Genomic DNA, 20,811 nt, shown 5'->3' with positions numbered 1-20,811 from the left:
GTCTAAAAACTTCCCCATTTACCTCCATCTCATAAGCCCAAGTGATTTTGGCAGCCCCCTCCCCTGAAGATATCTAGTATCCCTGACCAGCCAGCTCTATTCCCCTGGGTTTACTCAGGAACCTGAAATTCTGGAGTTAAAAAAAAAAAAAAAGCAAGATAACCCTCTTGCTTTTTCTCGTCCTGCTGCTTCTTTCTTGAATCAGCTTCTCAGAAGATTTCAGACATTGAGTTTAGCAACTGCTTCCAAGACATCCCAAACAAACAAACTGCTACAAAGGAAAATTATTTGTAAAAAAAAATATATTTTTTTATTTGGTGCAGTTTTTCCATGCAAGGTAATTGCATTTCAGTACCAACACAACTAGCGTCATTTATTTCAAGAAAATTATCCTTCTTAATAAAAGTGACTTGTTATGGCTTTTTGATCCTCTGTCCTATGATTATAAATTATTTTCCAAATCTTAGTCGAAGTGGCACTCTGATATTCATTGTATTTTGCTAAAAACATCATGCAGATACCTAAAAGAGAGCCCTAAAGTACTAAAAGCCAAATTTAATAAATGAGGTAGTTCATCTGGTTAGGCAGAAACACAGGCTTGTGTCTCCTCATCCAGAACACCCAGCCCCCAGACGGGCACTGCAGCCAGAGGTCTGCCGCCTGCAGCACACCCCACGGAGCAGCATCACATCCTCTGGATGCACGTGGCAGGGGACTTCGCTGGCAGGATGCTCAGCTGCCTCCTTTCTGCTGCAGCTCTGGAGCGTTCCTCTCTGTCACCTATATCAGGAGCGATGGCAGGTCCTGCCCTTTCAGGAGTCACAGCAGTTCGAGGCAGAAGAGCACTTTTAATTACTGAGAGGATCAGACTGATCTTACTTGGAGCAATCTGAGTTGGATGACGGCTGTCGTGATCCTGAGGATTTATAACTACCTGAATATACAGTTTGTATTTTTTTTTCCTGTGCCTCTACTAACATAGTGCATGAAAACTTCCCTTCATATACACCAAAAAACATTCATTTCTTCTTACATTGCCAGCCAGCAGCTCAGAGATTCAATATTCACATTACTTGACAGTTAATTTAAAACCCCACAAAACCAACTGTCTCAGAACCCTGCTACAAAAATCTGAAGTCGTGATTAAAATTTCTATTTTAAACCTGCACCTGATTACCAAGTGAAAGTTACTCAGCTAAAAAAAAAAATCTCAGCAAGCATTTAGCAGAATGACTTTCCGAGAGGCACCCCATCAATAAAGGTGCTTACTGTGATATTCCCTCACTGACTAAAATCTGTCACTGTAGCCAGCACATAATCCAGCGTGCAATCCTTCATGTTATTAAAAAAAATAAAAATAAAAAAATTCAAAGAGAAAAATCATTTGTAAAAGTGAATAAATATCCCAGGCACCCATGGCTTCATTTTCTCTTGTTCTCAGAAACACTGAATGAGAAATGGCGTTGTCATCTGTTGGCCTGTTTAAAAAAAAAAACAAACAAAAAACAAAGGCTCTAGCTGCGCTGACAGACCATCTCATCAATTGCTTGGATGCTTCTCAATGGAATAACTGAATGGAGTAAGTGATTAAAGTCAAGTTTCACGACTTGGGGCATTTAGAAAGATAGAAACATTTTACCTGCATATTTTTATAAATCCAGTCTGTAAACACAGTCATATTTCCATAAACTCCAGGCCTGTTGGGACTCGCGCAGCCAGTTCCCCAGCTGGTATCTCCAACCAACCACCACACCGAGTTTTTGTTTGTTACCAGAGGACCTCCGCTGTCACCCTGCACAAAACATTGGTGCACTGTTAGTGACTGGCCACCAGTGAATCATAGAATGGCCTGAGTTGAAAAGGACCACAAAAATCATGCAGTTTCAACCCCCCTGCTATATGCAGGCTCACCAACCAGCAGACCAGGCTGCCCAGAGCCACATCCAGCCTGGCCTTGAATGCCTCCAGCGATGGCACATCCACAGCCTCCTTGGGCAACCTGTTCCAGTGCATCACCACCCCCTGAGTGAAAAACTTCCTCCTCATATCTAACCTAAACCTCCCGTCTCAGTCTAAAACCATTCCCCCTTGGAATATGAGTTGGATTTCAAAAGAAAGAGCTAAAGTTAAGAGCTTTAGTTGCAAGAGAGCAACTAAAATAAAACACTATGTCAATTACTGTATTAAATGAAGACTATATGCCATAGGAATGAAAATAGTTTGCCCAAAGCATTAAACAAGACAGACTTTACTGACTTTCTTGTTCACAAGCATCCTGCTACAGTAATGTAGTGATTACAAAGAGCATTTGTTCATTTTCAAGTATGAGATTACCAAACATCCTTGAAGCACATATAAAAAGACTGCCTCAGCCTCTCAGCACTGGCCCCCATGCAGAGCATGACAAAAAGCTCTCCCTTCTACAGGATGTGCCACAAAATAAACTAGAAGCCCAACTAAACTGTTAGTCATATCAGTCAATTAGAAACATATTAAAAGTTCTATCAGTTTGGAATTAACTGATGATAAAATCCCTACTAATAAGAGCACAAAAACGATCAACCAGATCACTGTTAGGTGTTAGTTAGAAATAATTACCTGACAAGAATCAATTCCTCCTTGTAAATATCCAGCACAGACCATTGTAGGCAAGACCATGCCATCGTAGACATAGACAGAATTACATGTAGAACGTTCTATTAAGAGTACCTTGGCATAATTCAAGTCACTTGCTGTTTTACCTAAAATTGAAACAAGCATGAAAACACATAAAAACAAAGACAATATTAGAATAACCATCAAGTTACATTCCTATTACAAATTTCAGTGGCTAGCATTACTCAAGACAAAATAAAATCATGAGAAACTCAGGGATGGATGCTTAAGATGAAAAGTCCGTCATGCAGAAAATACCCTGACATTTAAATTCCTTTCCCAGGGGTTATTTACTCTGCATTGCTGTTAGTGTACTGTAAGTGAAGATAATAAGGACCTGCCTACTACAAGCCCAAGCAACTATATTAGCCGTAGGGCTATTAAAAGCACATGAACAAAGCAATGAATGAAAAAGTCCTCCTCAGTTTCGCGGTCCGGCACTAGGCGGCAGCAAATCCCTGTCCCTACCCCAGACCACAAACTTCATATAATCACAGAATCGTTCAAGACGAAAGGGACCCTTAAAGGTTATCTATTGCAAACCGCCCCCCCCCCCCCTCCTCCGCTGCAATGAATAGGCACACCTACAGCTACATCAGGTTGCTCAGAGCCCATCCTCCCTGACTTTGAATGTCTTCAAGGATGGGGCATCCACCATTTCTCTGGGCAACCTGTGCCAGTGCCTCACCACCCTGATAGTAAAAAATTTCTTCCTTATGTCCAATCTAAATCTCCACTCTTAGTCTGAAACCATTTTCCCTTGTCCTGTCACAACAGACTCTGCTGAAGAGCCTGTCCCCTTCTTTCTTATATCCCCGCTTTGGATACAGAAAGGCTGCTCTCAGGTCTCCCCAGAGCCTTCTTTCCTCCAGGTTACACAGCCCCAGCTCTCTCAGCCTTCTGATATTGCCTCTTTTTTCCGTTCTCAAGTCCCACAAATTGATCTAGTCTGAAGAGGACTGGCTGTGTAGAAGACCCAAATGTGTCAGAGCCATGCTTACCTCCTTGATACTCTGCTCCCCACCCAGATATCCAGCACTCCTCATTAGGCTCGAACATCAATCCCGGGTTAGGCAGACAAACTGGCTGTATATTATCTACAAAGCAAATACAGTGACAGTCTAGCCGCAGATGTCCAGGCATAATGCGAAACAAGTGGATACGACATTACTCACAGTGACCAGCATTTGCCTTAAGTACATACATGCTGTGCTCTTTTCTCTGTACTTTACCCCCATTGCAGCTAAGCAATACCCTGCAACGCAGGCAGCAGTGAAAAGCTAAGCAGTTGCTCCTTCCTAGAGGACTACTGCATTCTGACCTCAAAGTGATGAAGGAGCAGTTAGTGTGTCTAGCTCTATTCAACCGGCAACCTGGCTACCTGCAACAATTAACAACAGTTCGTGTGATCAGTAAACAAGGACAGAGAAGAAACTCTTCCAACAACTAGCTTCATCCTGTTTGCAAAATCCTGCTGAAAATAATCACTAATGCAAGTGGGATTCAATGCCTGTATACAAGAAGGGTGAAATAAAAGATTTCAAACATTCTAGCAAGCAGACAACCTCCAGAATATTTCAAGTCGGTTTAAGCTGATGCACTGAAATACAGGACTTGCAATTATAGCACCCACACACACACAGAACGTATATATATGAAGTACTTTAAGTAATGTTTTATATTTCAGTTTCTATGGCCTGCTTACAAGGAAGCATCCCCACTTTTAAGAAAATCCCTTTTCAATTTTATGTATTAAAAAACTGTTACCCATCTGCTAACATGAGGAATCATAGAACAGCTTGGGTTGGAAGGGACTTTAAAGCCAACGCCACCCCAACCCCTGCCATGGGCAGGGCTGCCCCCCACCAGCTCAGGCTGCCCAGAGCCCCATCCAACCTGGCCTTGAGCGCCTCCAGGGATGGGGCACCACAGCTTCTCTGGGCAGCTGTGCCAGCACCTCACTGTTCTCCTAATATCTGACCTAAATCTTCCTTTTTAGTTTAAAGCAAGGAATCTGATCAAGAACTTGGAACAGAGCTTTGGGTTGGTTTTAGAGCATTGGGGTTTTTTTGTTGGTTGGGCACATTAAGGTATCACTACTCATATTCTTTTGTTCTTCCCATAAGTATCTACAAGGATTTCTTGATCAACTTCGGAAGTTTTAAGAGATATGCTCACTACCCCCTGCTTTTTTTCTTTTTTTTTTTTTTTTTTTTTTTTCTCCCCTTAAGAAGAGCAGAATACATACCAGTAAAAGTCAGCGGTGTCTCTAACTTCATAAGGGCAACATCATTGTCTTTAGAATCTGTATCATAATTTGGATGGGAAATTATTTTTTGCACTCTGTATCCAGATGTTGACAGCATCTCATTCTGGTTCAGAATCCCAGCATAAACAGTCCAGATGTATGCATCAGAAAATTGTCTACAGAAAAAAACAAGTGTTAGAAGATTTTTTTCGCTGGCAGAGAAATTCAGCTTACAGAACCACAGAATCACAGAATTGTAGGGGCTGGAAGGGACCTCTAGAGATCATCCAGACCAGCCCCTCTGCAAAGCAGGCCCCCTACCTCAGGCTGCCTAGGTAGGCATCCAGGTGGGTCTTGAAATCTCCAGAGAAGGAGAATCCACAGCCTCTCTGGGCAGCCTCTTCCAGTGCTCCATCACCCTTACTGTGAAGAAGTTCCTTCACATATTGGTGTGAAAATTCCTATGCTCCAGCTTATGGCCATTTCCCCTTGTCCTGTCCCCACAGACCTTTGAAAAGAGGTTGGCCATGTCCTTTTGACTCTCACACTTAAGATACTTATAAACATTAATCAGATCCCCTCTGAGTCTTCTTTTCTCAAGACTGAACAGACCCAGGTCACTCAGCCTTTCCTCATACAGAAGATGCTCCAGCTCTTTTATCATCTTTGTGGCCCTCCGCTGGACTCTCTCCAGGAGATCCCTGTCTTTCTTGTACCAGGAAGCCCAGAACTGGATACAGTACTCAACCTTCCAAGAATTGTTTTTACTATCCATGACCAAGAATGCATATGTATTTGACTGCCACTTCTGGAGGCAAAAGCAAACAGTAACTCGTGCCTTATTTTTGGCCAGTCTCCCTTCATCAGTCAACTTTAGCAGCATGACTTTTACTGTAATGCAAATGTAATAACAAAAACTGACCACAAGATTTTTTTGGTTTTTTTTTTTTGTTGTTGTTTTTTTGGGGTTTTTTTTGCTTTGTTTTGTTTTGTTTTTTTTCCTAAAAGACAAGGTACAGGCCATCTAACTTCAGGAGAGCTTGACTCCAGTTTCATAAGTGTACAAAAATTATTTGAAGTAAGTTAAGTATCACTGCCAATCCCCTTTGTCACTCAGCACAGCAAATTATAGCCTGAGACTGGAACACAGAAGCCTCTTTATTGATTTCAGCGACTGAGGGATCAAGGTGTTATTTCTGAAGTCTCATATGTCAGTGTTATCACTCGTGTGCTATCCAAAACATGGAAGGGCAGCAGAAACCAGAATTAGCAAAAACGTAATCTAGTGAAGGAATTTATCTTGAAAATGCTAGGTGGCTGTTTGGTGAGTTTTTGTTGTTTTTGTTTTTAACATCAGGCATAGGCATTCACTAGGTATAATTTAATTAGTCTCTGTGCTCCAGAACAATTCCCACATGCTCCGTAGAGAACTTTCTATATGTGTGAGAACTCCCCCCCCAGAACTGACAGCCACTTTGCAAAGAAAACCAAATTTAACCTGAATCTTAAAACCCAGCTACACCTTGGTCACCACTCCTAACGCTTTTGTATATTATGGAGCACACAGTAGAAAACAGAGGAGGGATAAGATCTTCACATAGAACTAAACGCTCACATTCCTTTCTCAAGGTTAAGGACAAAGTTATTTTCCCTTGGCTGAGCCTCAAACTGTGATTCAACCAACCGTTAAAATGTCTTTGCTTACTGGGCTTTCCCTCCAATAAAAGCAGCTGCCTTTTAACATAAATACACTTAACTGTCCTTCAAGTTTCTGCTTTCAAGTTAAAAATTGACAAAATACCAGCCTTCCTTCTCCTCGAAGCCTACACAAAGTGTTCCCCAGATAGGTATACATACATCTATGGTTAATACTGGCTTGGGCTTCACTCCCCTGCGGCATGAAGACATGAGGAAATAAAGGCACTCACCCCTCCACGCAGTGGGCTGCCGTCACCAGCCACTCACGGGTGATGAGGGAGCCTCCACAGATGTGGGTGTCCTGCACATGAAGGCTCACCTGCCACGGCCACTGCCCCAGCGTCGCCATGTTGCCGCCCACGATCCTGCCCATGATGGCTCTGCTGTTAGTGGACAGGCCGCACTCTGAGGGGTCAGGCATACACAGACACGCATTAGAGAGAGCTGGTTTCAAAGGTGGTTTCTTCATCGCAGGCTTCACTAAAGCTCAATAGAAAGGGAGCACGGACCACATCCACTGCACTGCTGTGAGCTGATGCCACAGCCCAGCCATTGCTCTATGGTGCTCGGACTCATGGGGACAGGGTGGACCAAGGCTCCAGTCCTTCACATTGCCCTCCTCATTGGAAGCTATGCCTCACAGTTCATCACTTCAGAAGTGAACCATGAGAGGGTGGATTGTTACACTCTTTGGCCTTTGAATGGCCTTTGAATGTCTTTGGTGAGTCACACAGACACACACCCCCATGCAACAGGACAGGCAACACCCAGGGGTCACCTCACTGCGGTGAGGAACAGCGATGACCACTGGATGGCCATGTGTCAGCGCACCAAAGACTTCCCTCCACATCGCACAGCAATGACTACAGAGCTCATCATGGGGCAAGCTGTTTAAAAGAACATGTAACAATAAAGACAAAGCTGGGGACCTAACATCCCCCTTGTCTCCTCTGCCATTCTGCTCCTTAAAGTCTGAAACCTGGGCACAGAATTGAGTCACCGTTCCCACCAAACAATCATTCATGCAGATTCAAAAGGATTTATGGGCAGAGTGCTTCAAGGCATCAACAAGTAGAAGTCTGAGAAACATATACTTACTTATGCAGCGCAGAGAAACCACATTTCCTGATGCACAGTAATCACTGCAATAGAAATAGAAAAGAGCAAACAAGCTTTAAGACACCCAGCGAAGCAGACAGTGGGCAGAGCTCACCCTCACCCTCCAGCTGCTTCCTACCCATTCCAGCTATATGCCCTGCTTTCATGCTCATCTTCCTCCTTTCTTCACTCTCTCCAGCTACCCTACCAATACCCATCTGGCCTTCACCGTTTCTTGCATTCGCCAAAACTGTCACATGGAAGACCGCAGACCACAGTACAGCCAGGCAGCACATAAGGCTTGTAAGCCTATTGAGGAGCAAGATAAAGAACAGCATAAGAGAAAACTGAGTTGATTTATGAAATAGTCATAGAGGAATTTGAACAACAAGGGAGTAAGACAATAACTTTTCAGGTATAGCAATCTACATGTTTGCGAATAAGAGGCTTCAGACTTGTTTAATGCAACTTTGACATGTCAACCTTCCAAAGAGCACAGAGGAACAGGATAGGGCATCTACACTTTTAAAAGAAGAGTAGAAGTGTTTTTAAATACAGAGAAGAGCAGCTGCGGCAAGCAGACTGAAAACAAAGTCTCTTTCCTTTTATTGTTAGGCAGGCTATATCTCCTACAACAGCTAAAAAAATAAAAAGAATTTCTTGATAAAAAGAAATTATTTTTTTTAGCAATAATACCTGCTTTGCAGCCTTTTGTACAAGTCTGTATTCCCCGCACTTGCGTTTAGCTTCATAAAGCTTCTAATGGAGACATCAGCTGCTACTCCTTGGCTATAGTAATATGTATCTCTGTGAAACAGAAAGATCGTAAGAAAACCAGCAGTTTCGGTTTTCAAATGACAATAAATAGTGCCAAGCCACAGCTTCTGACAAGGGCAATTCTAAAATATTAATTTCTTTCTGTATTAAGCACAGAAAGAACCCAATGGTGCAGTACTAGCAGCAGAGACTGATTCTTAAAGAAATCTTTCAAGCTCAGTTTCCCATCAGACAGTTAATTAGTAGATTAAAATAATATTGTTATCTATTATGTGTACATGGTACCACTCTTCAGCTTCATGAAACAAGGCACGATGAAGAGATGCCTTTGCATCTCTACATACACAGTAAAGTTCAAGTCTAATAAGTTCTAGCAGACACATTTCTATGGGACAGCCGCAGGGATAGTAAATGCTGCTGCTCTGCAGGGCTTTCCAGCTGAGGAACAGCCTTGCAGCATTGCTGCTGGGTTGACTTACTGTCTGAGAACTACTTTGGTTATTGCTGGTTCAGAGTCCTTAATTACAAGTGCTGCAGGCAGCCTGTGCACATGCCAGATCTGCCTGGGCAATTAATTGCCCTCATTACATTACACACTGGAAGACAGCACTTGCCACATCAGAGACAGGCAACATAAAGTATTTCAACTGCAGAAGAATTCAGGCTACAGCATTGTGCATGGAGAACATGGACAGCATTCTTGCCACAAACATTTGTGCTGATCTTCCACACAGGCATCTGTTATTTGTGTCCTCAGGAGATCAAAGCTTTCCATGTAATACTGATGACAAATTAAGCCAGAATGGATGTTACTGGGCAACTGTAACAAGCTGGTACTGTGAAGCAAGCTTTGGAGGATTACTGTGAGTTTACATACAAGTGACCCCATGGAGTAACTACTGCATGCATGCCAGAAACACATCACCTGTCAGAGGAACCTTCCATTTTGATTCTGTAACACCTATCATTGTTAAATTAGATCCGCTTGAGTTCAACAAAGCTAGATCACGAACTGCTTTTTGTTTCTGATTTGTATTCTTAAAAACTGCAAGATTTAAGGGAATATTAAATTTTCCACGTATTTGCAAAGACTGACAAAGGTTAGACTTACACACTGTAACCCATGTCTTGACATGCAATCTTTCCAAAATCATCAGTCCAGTCATCTTCACAAACAGGGTACCAGGTTTGGCTGACAGGTGAATAAACTTCGAGGATGAAGTTTGGTCCGTAAAGTCTAACTGCCAGAAAAGGAAGAAAAGAACAAATCCCAAAAACATAAGAACACCACACACACTATGTTACTGCTCTGTTTAAAGGTTCTGCCACCCATGATATTTGTATGCATAAGCTGGTGCTAATTTAATGCTGCCCTCTATTCAAATTGTGAGTAAATATCAAGTAGACAGTTTCTACTAGAAATTTTAAGGGAAAGTATGCAATATAGTGTTCATCATTTCAGTTCTTATTCTCAAAACTGTTTCATATTCTAACACTGCAGAAGATTGCAATACTCAATCTTCCATCTTTTACCTACACAGCCATGTATTACATGTAAATAAAATATAATCTGACGTAATCTATTTCTATTATATCTTAATATGCCAAATTGCTTCAGACAAGTGCTATAGAGCAAAAACATAACAAGGAGCAATCTTCTATGCCCCAATGTGTATTCTGCAAAAGAATTTAAAGCAAAATAATTCAAGTAAAAGAGCAGACTGAGCAAGCTTCTCCAAAAACTAATTATTCAACTAAATGGAGAGGAACAGCTGTTAGAGCACATGCCAGTAAAAGCTAATACTGCATGAAGCACGGACAGAATAGGAGTACAGGATAGGAGTTCACAAACAGCATAAGCACAACACAGGTGCTAGCATCAAATGCCAGACCTTTGGCATGGGCAAACAGATGACATTTTCACCTCACAATTCCAGCTCTTCACCACAGCTTTTCTTGTCAGCTCTTGAGTTGGAAAAATACTAATCAGACCCTTCTTACACAAAGCAGATGTGAAACTGAAAATAAGTATTTGGAGAACGAGGAATGTGAAATATGTGGAAAAAGCTCTATACTATCACCTGAAGTTCTACAACAACAGTTCATTCCAGAGCCAATGTCATACTCAGATTTGCATAAATGCAAATCAAATAAAAAGAGAAGCTGTTTTTAAAATATTAAAACTCCAGCAAACTCAACTCTGAGCCAGTCATTTTGCTTCAGCTTTTCAATCAACCGGAAACTGACTGAAGATTCAGATATAAGATTTGATGTATTCAAACATCCCAAGCCATTTAAGAGATACAGCTGAGCCTAAGCTGGCCCTATGGTAACTTAGCAAGCTTTAGACAAAGGAGTTTGACCAAAAACTCTTGCTGCTGGCTTGACTGCTGGTACTCACCACACCGGTTTTCATCCTCCCCACTTGGGCAGTCAGTTATTCCATCACACCACAATGAGGGAGAAATGCACACTCCCGAAGATCCACACTCTATTAAGGATCCAAGACAACGATCCTCAACTGAAAGGAGCAACAAAGTCATCAGACTGAACATCAGCTTAGCCTCAAGCAATCACCGCCAACTCTCACCTTATGGAACACGTCAGTTTAATAGAGCAAAGCACCAGCAAACACTTAAACTCAGAGCTGGGAGAAAGCCTCGCCTAACACAATCAAAGATTTATTGCTTTGTCCTTCACATCACTTGTCAGATTAACTCATTGATGCAGCTGACTGAATGGACAATTTTGTCCATTGCCTCCCCCAAATAAACAAGCTCTACTAAGTTTTCTGAAAGGAGTCAACTTCACACCAACGAAGCAGAGAAGAAGAAATTAATCACACCTTGTTGTTTTCAGTCCTGCTTAAAACAAGACTACATTCACCCTGCATAAATCTGAGTTTAAAAAAAAACAACTAAGAACACAAAGTGGCTGCCTAATAATTTTAAATGAACTACCTTCTGTTTTCCTTTCCCTTCCCATAGAGAACAGAGAAGTTCTTAACAACATAGCAAATTGTTCTTCAATTTTCTTAGAAAAATTATTCAATTGAAAGGGAAATTAAGTTATCACAAAATCGACTTGGGTAAGCCAAACATAACTGCTGCAGCCCAGCTTCAGAGCTCAGTCATTCCGGTTGGAGATGACGCCCAAGTTCAACATGTCACCTGTGTTCCAGCTTACGGTGGTTACTTGGACTGGGCACACACAACTTTAACCCACTTGCATCAAAAGCCTCACAAAAGCAAATAAACATAGGCAAACTAGTTCAGCTTTAAGTATGGTCCCATATTACCAAAGTAAAATACGTCTTGATCATTTACCTTAACTTTAGCAGCTAAGGCATATGAATTTACTTCATCTCCTTCCTTTGAAGCTAAGCCAAGTTAGAATTTAGAATACAGTTTCATTTCAGTGTTAATATATAGTACTAATTTCCCAAATTAAATGTACTGTAGGATCAGTTGCCCACAATCACATGCCAGCTATCCACCAAAACACCAACCCTTGTAAGATGTCAAGCTACTCTTTAGTAAAGCTACTACAACATAGAGCTGTACTGCCTCAGCTTTTCCCAGACAGATTGTAGGTTTCCAGAAAAGCCAGCTGCTCCAGAGGAGGCAAAAAACTGGCATCATTTGATGTCAAAAATGTATTCATTTGACAAAATGAAAGGAAAGCAATAGTAGCACTATTAAAAAACAAACAAACATCCCACAGTTAAGGCCTTTTTTTAAAAGCCACACCAGTTTATCTCTTATGAAACAGGTAACAAAGACTTCCTTGCCCTTTAATTCAACATAAAATGAAAGACGAGAATCTATATTTCTAACTTTAAAAGAGCCCTACATCTTTTCTTTTCAGAACAACAACAAAAAGAATAATTCTTACCAAAATACCAGATCAAGAAAGCAGCAATTGCACAAACGACGACTATTAAAATGGATACTACAATTATTATAATTTTCTTCATACCTGAAATGAAAATATGGATAAAAATGAGAAATTAGGTTCACAAATAAAGTAATTTCCAGCATGGTCACAAGCGCTATGCGTATTTTACTGAATTTAAAAATTGGTGGTGTTTGCTCATCAAACTTTTCTCCATTTCACCACCTTTCCTCCAAATTGTTCAGGTTCCTGGTACAACAGCCAGCCACCACTTCCTCATTTACAGAGAGGAAGCAGCCCTCACAGTTTCTCTCAATACAGGAATCTGAAGGAAAGACCACTTTTATTTCTTATCTTATTCTGGAAGACATTAAGTCTAACTCTGGAAGAAATGCCAACGAATCTTACTTGATGAACACATCCTGGACGAACTGGATGGAGGTGCTACTGGAATGCTTGACTGATGGTTGGAAACTCTTGGGATATAAGTTGGCACTGATGGAACATTCGTAGAAAAGTACTGTGGATATGGATTAGCACCTACTTGTGGCTTGGCAGAATAGTAGTTTTCTGTCTGGAAGCCATGATTTTCATAGTACGGTGGTGGATTCTAAATGATAACGTTATGAGTAAAAAAGGAAAAAAAAAAAAAAAAAAAAAAAAAGCAAGAGTGCAATTAGAACAAAGTAAATTAAAGATGCCACCTTCATGCAGAACTCTATTATGTAATGAATCATAGAATGGCCTGGGTTGAAAAGGACCACAGTGATCATCTAGTTTCAACCCCCCTGCTATGTGCAGGGTCGCCAACCAGCAGACCAGGCTGCCCAGAGCCACATCCAGCCTGGCCTTGAATGCCTCCAGGAATGGGGCAACCACAGCCTCCTTGGGCAACCTGTTCCAGTGTGTCACCACTCTGAGTTAAAAAACTTCCTCCTAATATCTAACCTAAACCTCCTTTGTCTTAGTTTAAAACCATTCCCCCTTGTCCTACCAAAATCCTAGCTAAAGCAAGTGTCCAACGCACTGATTTACACGGAGAAAGAGATTTACAGCATGTGCGTAATACCTCACACTCTGAATAATAAAGATAGCAACAGAGTGAGCCCTGAAGGCATGTTACAAGATCAATTTCCCGATCCAAAATAATTCAACCTTAAAAGGATTCTTAAACCCAGCCTACCAGGTAGCTGCACTAGTCATTTCACTTGAACATCAGTACAAATAAGGAGCAAGGTTCAGGCAATACTATCATCAGAAGAAATGTTGACAACTAACAGCCCTTATATACTCAACTGTCCAGGTTTAAGAAAAAGGCTTACTTGCCATTTTGTTTCATGGCAATGCAAGGCACACCTGAGGTATTTCCAAAACACCCTGGCCTACTTATCCTGCAAGAGATTTATGAATCAGAAGCCATTCCAATCTCTCTCAAACATACGGTTTAAAAGCATAAACTTAGTCCCATCAATATCTGAGCACTTGAAATGCTAATTAATTCAAGCCTCTTACACCTGTCTTGCAGTGTATCTTTCCCATTATGCAGAAAGCATGAGAATTCCTTCTACCCACCTCTTTAAAGACTTACTAACCAGCACATCCTTCAGCATTCTAATAGTTGTAAAGAGACACAACCTCACAAAAACAAAAATTCAGAAAGGAATATTTTGTTCACTTACTACAGTAGAGGTCATCTTTCCTTTACAGCAGTCCTGAAACAATTCAAGTGTTTAGACGTAAAGACTGAACCTATAATAAAACAAGAAGTGGTCATAACGGAAATGGTTGTAACCAAAAAGCTTTGTCCACCTCTCTCATCAGTTAAATCTTTAGAAAAATGCCGAATTAGGGGGAAAAAGAAATATGGAAGTCTTTTGAGAGAGAGTATAAACGAAGGTACAGCCTGAAACTGGATCTCAACAGCCTCTCAATACAACCCAGTGGATCACACAGTGGCAGTCATTCATCCACAGGAGCATCACGCAAACCCAGAGGATGGCGGCGGTGCCCGCTCCTGCTACAGGAGTGGCGATGTCCAGCAGCCTGTCAGCCTCCACCTGCTGTCAGCACCCGGCTGCTCCTCCCGCCTCTCTCTCGGCACTTACTCATGTATCACTGAAGCGCGTGACACGGAAACAAGAGCTCAAACAAAGCATCAGGAAATACAAATTCAATGGACTCATTTAATCATGCTACATCCGGTAGCCCTGCAAACCATGCCGTTTTCACTCTTCCGTGTTGGTTGTGTGCAGTGGCCACCACACCAAAAATGGGGAAAGACACAGAGTGGGGAAACAACAAGCCAAACCAGTGCAAATGTTAGAGCTGCATCCAGTGTTTCAAGCATATAGCAGTTTATTTTAAAGTTAACCATTAACGCTAGGTAAAACCAACAATTTGCAGATACACAAGACATGCAACAATGTTTGCTGCCATATTTCTAAGAAGGTTACACACCGCCACAAGCAATCATTTTAATGATTAGAGAGACTTCTCATAATGTTACTCTACGTGAGGGAAAGCAGAGAAAAGGGCTCAGTCACATGCTGAGCAATACAGTTCTCCAGCTTTCCAGCTCCAGCAAGCCCTGAGCATGGGCACAGAACGGCCTCTGCTGAAGGCCACTGCAGTAGACAGCAGTTGCATAAAGACACAGCACAGCTCAGCCTGAGGCAAGAAGTTCTTTTAGAGCCTGCACGTAGATCATTATCTCACCCAGAACTGAACCGCAAACATCTCCAAAGTGAATTTCTAGAGCAGCTTAGCACCAAAGAGCATGCCAAGTTCACAACAGCTTAGGATGGCTGTTCATGGTATACACCTGTTAGTACTACCAGTAAGAAATAAATAGAATAGCACTCCGTTGAACTCATGTTTGCATGGCAGACAAGAGAAAACAAGTCTTGTTCTTACTTACAGTAAGTAGTTCATCAAAACTGGTGACTAAGTCTGTATGACTTCTGTTTTATGTCGCATCCATTCTTGGTCACTTCTTCATAGTAGATTTGGGTAAACTCAGTTCTGCCCAAACTTACAGAACAAGTAACACTTTGCGGGAAGACACTGCTGTTCCTTGTTGCCTGAAAAAGAAGGGGAAAAAAAGGTACAGAAGTTTAGCAATAACAGATAGAAGAGAATATTACGTGATTTTGAGGCAAGCCAACAGGAATCACAGTTTAAAAAAAAAAAAAAAGCTCCAAATATTTTTTATAGCACAATTTGAAATTCTTTGCCAGTTGGCAGATGACAGCCTTCCTCACTTTTTTTTTTTTTTTTTTTACAATAATTAAGCAAGATAGATTTTTTTCTTATCTTGACTGTAACTACCACTCCCAACTTAGTCCTTGTGAATCTGTTTCCCATGCAACAGATAATAACAGAATTTCAATTATCACACTATAAAACATAGGCAAGATAAGTTATAGTCGTATACATATTTCCACAAAATTATTTTCCAGGATGTTAAAAAGAGATTACAATGAAACCACTGGATTCCTACTACATTATACATGCTTCAAAGCAAAAAAAAAAAAAAAAAAAAAAAACACAACCGGATGGGTAACATCCAATAACAATATAATCTAGTCTTCTTAAACATGGATCACTAAGGTAGTTCAGGATGTTTTACAAATAACCAAGGGTACTGCAGCAGATTCATAGATAAGGAAGCTGGGCCTTGGAAAAACAAATTGACCTGTGAAACAGTCCCTGTCCCAACAATGACAGAAGGGATGGGTGTGTTATCTCAGTCCATTGCTTTAGTCTCACGCGTGATATTTAAATACATTACACATAAAAAGTGTTATAAAGCTATGTGGATGAGGCAAAGTTTAGTCAGAACACAGAGCTATACTTTCCTTCCCCTTCCAGTCATTCCTCATCAACAAACATATGACAAGCTATAATGGCACGGTTACTGGGTACATTTGAATAAACCTCAGAAGTCCTTCAGGGAGAGAGGGGATGGGGGAGTTAACAGGGACCCTCACACAAGGAAACAGAGATGGAGCTCATCTCTGCAGCAACTTGAAAGTGCAAGAGACAGGGCACAGGAGGGCAAAGCCTTGAACAAAAGACAGAGTCCACTGAGGCAATGCCTTGCAGGTCACATGTATGCACCTTCCAACTTTGGGAAAAGTATAGCCAAGGATTGAAAAGGAACCATCATTCAAACTCCTGAGTTTCAAAACCTTCAGTTTGTTCCAAAGTTGAACAGAATGAGCGTTTGGACACCTGTATCACAGAAGTTCCAAAAACCAAGTTTTGCTTTTCTTACAGAACTCTGAAGTAAAGAAATAATGCCATAATTTCTAATGATGGACAATCATATGTACAAAATGTACAGCCATCGCTGACATGGCATACAGATGAATGCACTGCAATACACTGACTCGCAGCAGGCAGCTATTACTCAAAATATCACAGCCTTTTTTCACATGTGCCTTAGGAGCATTATCATTATAGTCATGGGTAAGTAGGGTTGAAAAAAAAAAAAAATTATATATATAAGCTTTTTTCCAATAAAAGATATCAGAATAGGAAAAAAAAAAAATGAAAATACTAGATTCATGCCAGACAAATTCAATCCAATACTTCTTTAGAAAAGTTTTTCAGTAAATGTATGTAAATTACTTCTGCATATGTAAAACAAAGTTACAGTTTGATAGGTTTTTCATGCAAGAAATGAAAAACGTTCCTTCTTTATTACACATCATGTTCTAATTGTTAATTAGGAGCAGTACCATGCTCCAGAGGTGCAGTGCTCTACAAACACCATGAGCTACCTTGGTTTCTGCAAGCTTTCATAAAGAGACAGCTATAAGTTGTTTCCATGCTTGAACAAGTATGTCAACAGGACGGAATGACACCTTCAAGCATCCTAATACAACACCATAAATAATAGAATCATTAAGGTTGGAAAAGATTTCTAAGATCATTTAGTCCAAATGTCAAATCCAGAAATCTACTGAAGCAGAGATACATAGACAACAGTATGCCTCCTATATTTCCCTGCTATTTCGCTACATATCTAATGCCATTTCCTGAACAAGAAATGTTAGTAGCTGTTTGACTAGTTCTATTATACGTATCATCAACTAAAAAAAATAAAGCAAGCAACAAAATCCAAAACTCGTTCTTGATAGCTAAACACGCATTAGAGTGAATGCATGCAAACAAGGAAAAAGGGAGAAGAACAAATAAAAATGAAAAGCATAGAGAAAAGATCTGCTTTTAAAAAGAGAAAGCATAACAGCATCCAAATGATCCATATAAAGCAGTGACTAACACTGATACCAAGTCATAAGCAATAAACATTCGTCCTTGTTATCCTGATAAAGAAACACAGCATACCCATTAAAATGGCAATGCAATAATCCCAGCACAAAGCTCAACCTTAACTCAGAACAAGTCAACATGTTATGCCTTTTATTGACAAGGTTACAAACGAAGCATACTGTTATGTGTTTATAACACATATAACTGCCCATTACAACTGCTTTACGTCATCCAAGAAGTTTCAGTGGATACAGGAAGCCAACAGTAACAGTAAGGGGCAGGCAACAAACAAGAAAAGAGACAATTCCAAGTTTACTTACAAGATCTTTCCACATACTGTGCAGTTTATACCTTTGCTTCCTGGACAAAAAAAAAATGAAACAGTCATCTGGACACCACACTCAGACATAAAGCCTGATTTTGAGTAGTGCTGTATGGAGCCCAGAGTTGGACTCTGTGATCCTTGCAGGTCCCTTCCGACACAAGATATTCAGTGACCCTACGGCCTTGCAGAGAACTATGTAAGACTATGCAAATATTAACATGAAAGTCTCTGCCACAATTGAACCTTGGCATTCCTACATTTCTTAAGAAGTAACTTTGGAGCTATTCCAGATTAGCTCCTAAAAATATCATTAAGCCATAGAACCACTTATCAACGGGTGTTAAAAAACAGTACCTGTTGATAAGCACTACCAGGAACTCAAATGAAGTCCACGATACAACAGTATTCCCAAGGTCAGAAGACCGAGATTCATTCCACTTACACAAGATAAAGCTCAGGGCATAGCAGTCTCATTCCAAGCAGCTATGGGATGCAGCAGTCATACTGTGAGTGATGCCATGAAAAAGCGTTATTATGAAACTCTGCCTATTACAAATACATAGCTGGCTGTATATAGAAAATAAAAATAAAAGTTAGGAACTGTGGAGTGGGAAAAGAAGCAGAAAAGGTGTTGTCTAACTGAGCAGCAGAAGAGTTATAACCCTATAAAAAGCTGTTTGCAGAACAAGAGAGGGCAAGAGTCCAAACAACCAGATTTGCTGGGATGGTGGAGCTTGGTCAGTTACTAGCTGTAGCTGAGATTAGTGTCCACAGCACCCAGAACCTCACACACACAAATCACTTTGCTGCTAAAGGACGCGGCAACTGTCTGCCTGGCATTTGGATGCATTCTTCCTCAGTACTACAGGCTGCCCAGAGAGCTTGTGGAGTCTCCTTCTCTGGAGACATTCAAAACCCACCTGGATGCATTCCTGTGTGACCCAATCTAGGTGTTTCCACTTTAGCAGGGGATTGGACTAGATGATCTTTTGAGGTCCTTCCAATCCCTGACATCCTATGATTCTGCCCACTTCCCTCCACAGAGGAACAAACAACCTCAACTTCAAGTAGCACAATGCACATCTCAGTCTGCAGAAATGAGACTTTGCTGGCGGTTCAGGGCTGGGAAGCTTGCAAGAACACTTGTTTGCCATATCCAAATTGCAGATGATTGAGCTTGCAGACGTAGTTAGCAGGAGATAGCCACGCTGCTGAAAAATGAATAAAAAGTAGCAAAGCTAACAAAACTTACATATTTAGGTGTATGCCCAGATCAGCAGCTTTCTATCATGACTTTTCGATTCTCATGAGAAGCTGTGAACAAAGGGGTCTGTGGCAGATGACAGAATGGTGAGATTTGGAAGAGATCTCTGAGTCCAAACCCTGCTAAAGGCAGTTCCCTACAGCAAGTTGCACAGGAAAGTGTCCAGATGAGTCTTGAATATCTCCAGAGAAGGAGACTCCACAGGCTCTCTGGGCAGCCTGTTCCAGTGTTCTGTCACCATCAGAGGAAGAAAAGCCAGCTCCTGCTAGGGGATTGGATTCACCACATTGAAGCCCTCATTGCCAGAGACTGAATTAAGAATGCATGTGCTCACAACATGGGACGAGCACTAATACAGCAGCACAGCTGTAGCAGCACCTGAACCTTGTCCATTTCATTGACCAATGCCCCAAACAGTGCCTGTCTCACCCCTCGCATTCCGCTGCCTCGCTCGATGCAACCCAGTCCCAGTAGGCGAATCTGCTTCCTTTGGCTATTTGTAATGCGCTGAAGGCGTGAGTGTAACTTTACTCAGGGCAAACGGGGACACCCAGGACAAGGGCTCAGTGTGAGAGCAGTCTGTCAAGTTCACCGACCCACACTCGGCCCTGCAAACCTGCAGTGAGACCCAAGGTGCAGAGAGGTGTGAGCTTCAATGGGACCGCCGGAAGGAGTGTGCAGGGGGGTGAGCACAGCACTCCAAGCTCTGGCCTGGAAGCCTCAATGATACAGAATCACAGAATGGTTTAGCTGGAAGGGACCTCACAGCCCAAGCCATCCCACCCTCTGCTGTGGGCAGGGCTGCCCCCACCAGCTCAGGCTGCCCAGGGCCCCATCCAACCTGACTTTGAGCACCTCCGGGATGGGGCACCACAGTTTCTCTAGGCAGCTGTGCCAGCGCCTCACCAAGCTCTCAGTGAAAGAATTTCCCAGTAACATCTAAAAATATTATATGATTCCTGCAGGAAGGAATCTACCAACAGAGACAACCTTCCAAAATTTGAATGGATAAACTATGACACCCGTATCCAGAAACTGGCACTTTCACAAGAAACCGCAGAGCAGCAACACAACGAAGAGACCCCAGAACTTGACGCTGCTTTGGTTTATCCTGCATAGGAGCGACAACGCTCTGACACCTCGGAACAGCCACCTTATCCCTCCGCATTCTGCCTCGCGGCATATGCCTCCTCGGGAGAAGCCGTGGCTACCCCGCCCCCCGGCACGATGAGGATGTCACGTCGGAACCCTCCGCACCCCAAAAGCCAAGCTCCGATTGAAGCCCCCCCAGCCGCCCGGCCCCGCGGGCGGGGAGCACCGCGCTTACCTGGAGCGCAGCGCGGAGCAGACGCGGCACGGCGAGCCGGCAGCAGCGGAGGGTCGGGGAGGAGTCAGGCGGCGGGGGAGCGGCTGAAAGGGGCCGGGCGACGAATCCACCTGCGGGCACCTGCCCACCCCATTCTCCGGCCGGGCAGCGGGCTTCCAGCCTTCCTTCCGTCCCCTCTTTCTCCTCCCTCGCCCTTATGCAAAATAAACGCCCCAGGGAAGCGAGCAACGAGAGCTATCGGCCCTTCC

The 20,811-nt window shown here is 42.2% G+C and overlaps 1 protein-coding gene across 2 annotated transcripts; it reads right to left on the bottom strand.

The window, feature by feature from the left end:
* Nucleotides 1–292: 292 nt before the first annotated feature.
* On the bottom strand, nucleotides 293–20,699 carry TMPRSS2 (transmembrane serine protease 2). 2 transcript variants are annotated; one of them, XM_052673945.1, is made up of 15 exons: nucleotides 20,564–20,699; nucleotides 15,288–15,450; nucleotides 14,050–14,119; nucleotides 12,779–12,980; nucleotides 12,371–12,454; nucleotides 10,878–10,997; nucleotides 9,588–9,717; nucleotides 8,396–8,506; nucleotides 7,700–7,743; nucleotides 6,832–7,006; nucleotides 4,904–5,079; nucleotides 3,657–3,752; nucleotides 2,599–2,741; nucleotides 1,640–1,792; nucleotides 293–1,478 (listed from the first exon to the last, which is right to left on the bottom strand). In XM_052673945.1, the coding sequence occupies exons 3-15, from the start codon at nucleotides 14,062–14,064 to the stop codon at nucleotides 1,467–1,469; spliced, it is 1,461 nt and encodes a 486-aa protein (XP_052529905.1). In that variant the 5' UTR covers nucleotides 14,065–14,119; nucleotides 15,288–15,450; nucleotides 20,564–20,699; the 3' UTR covers nucleotides 293–1,466. The 2 variants fall into 2 exon arrangements, with proteins under 2 accessions (XP_052529905.1, XP_052529906.1); XM_052673946.1 differs by lacking the exon at nucleotides 20,564–20,699 and adding an exon at nucleotides 17,968–17,990.
* Between the last annotated feature and the right edge of the window lie 112 nt (nucleotides 20,700–20,811).

The sequence above is a fragment of the Tympanuchus pallidicinctus genome, unplaced genomic scaffold (genome assembly GCF_026119805.1).
Source record: "Tympanuchus pallidicinctus isolate F22 unplaced genomic scaffold, pur_lepc_1.0 scaffold14, whole genome shotgun sequence".
In the NCBI taxonomy this organism is placed as follows: Eukaryota; Metazoa; Chordata; class Aves; order Galliformes; family Phasianidae; genus Tympanuchus; species Tympanuchus pallidicinctus.
The sequence above is the reverse complement of the archived record's forward strand: the minus strand, read 5'-3'. Positions and strand labels throughout refer to the sequence as shown.